The sequence below is a fragment of the Plasmodium vivax genome, chromosome 5 (assembly GCF_000002415.2).
Source record: "Plasmodium vivax chromosome 5, whole genome shotgun sequence".
In the NCBI taxonomy this organism is placed as follows: Eukaryota; Apicomplexa; class Aconoidasida; order Haemosporida; family Plasmodiidae; genus Plasmodium; species Plasmodium vivax.
The window spans coordinates 1,310,945-1,317,611 of NC_009910.1; the positions used below are offsets into that span (position 1 = coordinate 1,310,945).

The 6,667-nt window shown below is 27.6% G+C and overlaps 1 protein-coding gene across 1 annotated transcript; it reads left to right on the forward strand.

Annotated features, from left to right (window-relative positions):
- Positions 1-4,243: 4,243 nt before the first annotated feature.
- PVX_090295 (hypothetical protein) lies at positions 4,244-6,137 on the forward strand (the record flags this gene model as incomplete). The annotated part of the gene is made up of 3 exons (XM_001615101.1): positions 4,244-4,291; positions 4,427-5,164; positions 5,295-6,137. 3 exons carry the CDS (start codon positions 4,244-4,246, stop codon positions 6,135-6,137), a joined length of 1,629 nt encoding a protein of 542 aa, XP_001615151.1.
- Between the last annotated feature and the right edge of the window lie 530 nt (positions 6,138-6,667).

A 6,667-nucleotide genomic window follows, 5' to 3' on the forward strand; every position in this document is an offset into this window, starting at 1 on the left:
CTGTTTTTAAGTTAGTTGCCACTGTTTATAAATTAGTTACCTATTTTTTTAAACGAATGGTTAAGGTATCCACTAAACTGTTACAAGTGATCGATAGCCCATTTGTGAATAATTCATTTTCGATATATTTAACTTTTCAAAATAAGTTTCACTGCATTTTTACGAGTACTAAGGTGAACCTTTTACTGATATTTTTCGCATCATTAAAAAGGAATGATATGGGGCATGTACTATTGTCACTCGCTTTAAAATGGCTCGTTGCTTTTTAATTTATAACATTCTCGTGGATTTATCCGTATGCTCATTTATTTGCGCACTGTTCTTCCTTTCATCCTTTGTATTCCCTTTTCACATTTATAACCGAAACGGTTATGTTGCATATGTGCAAAAATGTATGTATGTGATTATAATAAGCACTGTCATTATTTGAGGCTTTATATGCGTCTTCTTACAGGAGACCAAATTATCAGACAGAAATAAAACTAATCTGGTTACACTATGATGATAAATATAAAATACGGCACCACTGATACACTGTAGCGCATCCTGCATGTAATATCACTTCTTTTTTGAAGGGTGGTATTGTAGATGATAACTTCTGTTATGAGAGTACATACTATCTGCATCGTAAGTGAACCTGAAATTAATTTTTTCTTCATCCCCATTTCTAAGCATTTCTTTATTTCTGCTATCTCCAAGACGTAACCGTGAAATCACAGGGGTGTACTAATATTAAGAAAAATAAATTATGCATATAAAGACATAATAACGATCACTTTTTATGTATATTTTTTATTGCAAATTTTAAAAGGCCCTACATTTTTAAGTGCAATGGTTAATAACCTTATATAATAAGAATGAAATAAAAGAAAATCCCCCCAGTGCTCCGAGCGATCCTGGAATTATAACTGGTGATGATATTAATGCGTGACTAGATTCATTTCTGTTTCTTTTCGATTCCACTTTACATTCATAATTCGAATGTTCCATGTCTTGACCGTTGTTTGGTGGGGGGCACAAAGATGGTAATTCATTTTTTAAATTTTCATACATAGATAACACTTCTTTTTCGTATGAATTATAGAATTTTTTTAATTCCTCGCATAATGTTTTATTTTCTGATTCATGTACACATTTACTTATATTATTATTATATATTCTAGCAAAAATTTTAAGGTCCCTTTTAGAACCATTATATTTTTCATTATCAGGTTTTTCATGAAGTCCACTTTTAATAGAATCAATATTTTCAAAGAAAACAAGTAAATTATTTATGATTTCTAAATCGCTATTATTAATACATGATTCACCATTTTTATATCTATTTAATTTACATTAAATTTCATAAGTATTTTTTGATCCAGATAAGATGTTGTCAATAACACTGCAATAAATCCCGTTATTTACTCGTTGATCATTGAGCCAGATGTTCAAATATATACAACGTTTATCTTCATTTTGTTCATGATTATTCCCTATCGTTAAAAAATTCGTTAAATTCCGTAAAAGTCTTTTACAAATAAAATTACTGCCATAAGCGTTGGCTTCATCATAAGTGTTAATGGAGTTGCAGCTGTCCCCACTACCAACTTCATCATCAGCATTATATTCGTCATATAAGGAATTAAAAGATTTATTCAATGACTTGTACTAATAATAACAGAGTATACAAAAAATATGATTTTATTAACGTTTATTTTTAGTAAATATTTTAAATGTTTCAAAATTAATGTAATATAAAAATGATAATATGTACATAATTTCTACAATGAAAAAATTTTTGCCTACCTTTGTTGTTATTTTAGGCTCTCCATCCATGACTTCCATATACGTAATATCTTCTTCATCATTGCCATCCTCCATGTTATATTCAGATATGTGAATAAAAAAATAATTATCGCGTCTTATATAAATAATTATATATATAAAACATCAGAATATAACATATTTATATACTATAGATTGTCTCTAGAACATAAAAATAAGCAAATGTTTATTAGTAAAATGTTTTCATAAGACAATTCCAAGTTAAATTAGTACACTTAAGGGTAAACTAAATCAACATTTTTAATCGTAGAAAAGGATAAAATAATAATTATTGCTAGGGCACATTTGGAAAAATATAACATTATATGATAAAATATCATTCTTCAAAATTTTAGAATGATGTGATCATTCAACAATTCGGTAGAAATGTTACAGTACATAGCGCATTATTTGTAATTTAAAAATGTGTAAATTGTGATTTGCATTGAGGTAGTTTCTAAATTATCCTCAATGTCTTTTCGGATTAATTTTACGCAAAAATAATTGGCCTACAAAGATGAAACAGTGTTTCCATGACATGAATAATTATTTGTTGTAAAAAATTGAATTAACAAAGAATCTACATAGCATTGGTTATTTCTGTCAAACGCTTGCAATCATGTGTTCGCTTCTTACTAACGTTAATATAGAGCATTTGCACGAATTAAAATAATAGACAAGGTATAACTGTTAAAAATAAGACTTCGTGATTAACGTGAAGGTATCTTCATAATATATAAAATATATCTCCTAGACAATACGATTATGGGCATGTCACTTTTAGCGTGAAAAATATTTATTAATAAAATTCTTTTTTAGTTATAATTGCATCGTCAAAAGGTTTTACGCACCCTGCAATTATTTGATTATCTCTCTTTTTATATTTCATTTTAACGTGTATGCAAAAGGCAGTTCAATTCGATACGATTCAATTCAATACTTTTAATGTAGATTACACCAATTGTCATTTAGCGATTACATTTTAGCAGAAATATTTTAAAAAGGCACAAATAAAATTATTTCAATAAACAAAAAATGCGGTGATGCAAACGTCTAGTGTATTAAAAATGTAACTGCAAGTGTAGTAGGATAGTGTCAGTGCTACATATTATATTTCCAGAATATACTTATGACATTTATTTTATTTTTTGTAGATGCTAAAATGGTGATTAAAGATAATGCCGTAATGTTGTTTAATTTGTAAAAACTTCTTTATGCTTTATTTATATTTTTCGCGTTCTTAAAATTTTACCCAGGTAGAAAAATGCCTACAAGTAATTCCTACACCTTTTCGTAAATGCCCTTTTGAAAGGTACACGTCACGAGTGTGCGCATTTCATGTGCCAGTTTCCAGTTGTCATGAATAATCTGATTTTAATAAATATTTTTGGAAGAAACATATGCATACAGAATTAATGATGTGCATATAGAACACATGTACGATTAAAGAGGACTACCTAATTTTTTTTTATGAAGAACTCACATAATTCTATTTGCTACATGTGCACGGATATGTTATCAATACATACACTTATATGTTTATTTTATGCTTTTTAAAATAACTTTGCTGCGTTTCTTTTTATATTTTCACACCATAAAGACGTGTACATTCATTTGGTCCTTTCACAGTTGGTTATATGTAATTTTAAAAAAATACATTGTATTATGTAGCCAATTTTGATTAAAAAAAAAAGAACGCTATTTTTGCGTATTTAAAAAAAATGAGAGAGATGGTAAAAATTGTTTCCTAATTATGAAAAGACGATTTATGAATTTTTAAATCTAATACGAACAGACTTATCCATGTGAAGTTTAAATTTTATTTTTTTCGCACTTATACACATTAATATATGTTTTTTTAATTTATGTAAATTTTCAAATACATCATCTTTTGAAGAACAATCAATTTATATGCGAACATTTGCTCTACTAAAAATTAAGCAGTATCAATGAGTGGACATTATTGTAGTTAAAAGAGAAAAAAGAAAAGGAATTCATTTCTCAAGGTGAGCATATTAAACTTGAGTAATATTCTACATGCAAATTAGGATTAAAAGGGAAAAACGTGTCACTCAAAGTTACATTAGACACTTATTATAACATTTGTTTGTTCTATGGAGCAGTTTGCTAATAAAATTTTAAATGGTATAAATTACAATTTTGTAAAATTCGTAGTATATTATCTGCTTATATTTTTCCCTTTTCGCTCATCATTTCCATTTAGTTTATTTTTTCAGTTATGTTTATGGAATATAATCCCAATACGACCGCAACAGTTTAACCACAAAGATGAGCAAATTATACAACACATTAAGAAAAATATTTATTCTTATATCAAGGAAAAAGAAACATTCAAATTATTGATGCATTATATTACGTCAGTTTTATTTACATTTATATCTACACTTACAAGCGTTATATTTAATACTTAGTTAAGATGGCGGAAAGTGTAGACAAATTTATTCTCGATGAATTTGTAGAAAAAGTACGTTTTTATATTTTTATAAAAACGTTTATCGTTAAAAATTTTACATATCTTCTCAGTAATAAAGATAACACATTTTTTATGTTGATGAAATATTGTTTATTTTTTTTTAATGCATTTTTTTGTTATTCATAGAAAGATATTTTGGAAAGTTCGGACCTACATAAATTTTATAATAATTTAAAAAAATATTGGGATAATAAAGACACAACTTCTGCAAACTGTACTGATAAAAAAGATCTAAAGATTTGTTATCTTGGTAAAACCCTTGAAAATATAGTTAGTGATTGGAATAGTATATGTTCTTTATCAGTTAAAAATAATGATAAGTGTTGTTGTTATTTGACTTACTGGCTCTATGGCTTAATTGTTAAAATTAACCCCAGTAACTTTCACCTTAATAACATTTATAATAAGTTAGACAATTTTTTTGAAAAAATTAATTGCTCTTGTGATACAAACAAAATATGCACTAAAAAAAATGTAAAAATATTTAACATGAAAGTATTAGAAAATAAGAAAGTGTTATATGATTTTGCTGAATATTACGACCATTTAAAGAATTTGTTGAGTGAGGCAGATAGTGCTAATAGGGATAAAAATTGTGAATACATTAAGAAATTTTTTCAGTTATACAGAATTATGCAATTGCATCAGCATTTGAAACTGACTAAGCATTATTGCCTTGAAATAAAACATTTCAAAGAAAAATTTAACGATGATGTTTTGTCATCATTAGAACAGAAGTGTCCAGGGAAAGGAATAAAATCATTATTCAATGCAGCCAATGTAACGGAACATTCATCAGGAAAACAATTTAAGAATACTGCCGAAAAAATAATAGAACCTCTGAAGAATAAAGAAGATATAAAGGTAAGAGAATAAGGCAAAATAATAAAAGGAATATTCATTTGGATGATACTTTATCTGAAAAATATACAATTTTAACTCTTTAAGCAATTTTTATCTACATAGATAACATATTTTACTTTTATTTATTCAGAACATCATTTTAAAATATTTACCTTCTAATACTATATATGAAGAATTTGACAAAACGGATGACCTAAATGATTACAAAGAAGGCTGTAAAAAGACTTTTAAACCTGAAAATGGAAAAGATAAAGATGATATTACAGATTTTTGTGAAAAATTCACAAGAAATATGAAAAAAAAAATATATATTACTCCGAGTGATGGAAAAAATCCAAAAAATCGTTGTTCTTATTTTACACACTGGACATATGAAAATATACGGAAAATCTTTCCCACCTTGAATGATACTAAAAAAAATAACGTAATAAACAAACTTAATGAAATAATGCATGATATTAACACTTCCGACTTAAAAGGAAAGCCTTGTTCCTTCTATTTCGATGGCACTCCCAATCAGTGGGAGGAAGAAAAATATTTGCATGATTATTTTACGAATCATGAAAGCATCAAGGATAAATATAATTCTAACGTGAGTGAAAAGAAGACGTTCTGTGAATATCTCAGTTATATTTACAAATTATACGAAAAATACATATGGAAATGTTGTACCTATTTTTATAGAGGTAATAGTTGGAATTTATGTCCAAAACATTTTGAATGCGATAGGAAATATAACCCCTTTAAGCTATTGTCTACATTGAAATGCGAAAATGAAATAATCAGTGAAAGTGAAGAAAATGCGTATGATACTTTGATGATTGATCGTGAGGTTGTGTTAAAAAGTCAAATAATTCCATGCAATAGTTTAATTTGCGATCCTTTCTACAAATTCGCTATGGTTCCCCTTGCCTTTTTAGGATTATCATCCGTTTTTTTCTTGTTTTATAAAGTAAACATAAGTATCGTTTAAATCGTAAAAGATTGACGATGCAATGTAGAGCGTGTTTTCTTTATATACGCAATTAAAAAAGAGATATTTTATATATGTTTACCTGGCCAACTTATACTTTAGTTCACGCCCTTTGGAACCCAGTTTCATAAGAAAAAGTTAAAGGAGAAAGGTAACAATCGCAATATTCCTGGAAGAGGAAAAGGGAAACCATTACCAAATAATGAAGTACGTACCCGTTCAAATGCTCAGAACGGGAGAATTCGAATAGCCTACAGTTCTTCTTGAACCGCGTGAAATAATGTTACATAGGAATCCACTTAGAGAAAATGTAACAAATTGTATAATAGGGATTCAATTTTTAATTCCGCCTAATATGAATAGGTACGAAAAAACGTAATATATCTCTACTAATTCGTTTGTTAATATTTTAAGCCATTTCTACATTTGAATCGCTGTGTAGAAAAAGAAAATGTCTTTTTTTTTTCCCATAGCTGAATTAATTCCTTTTTTATGTAACACTATATTTTTTTGTAACATAATATGATTAT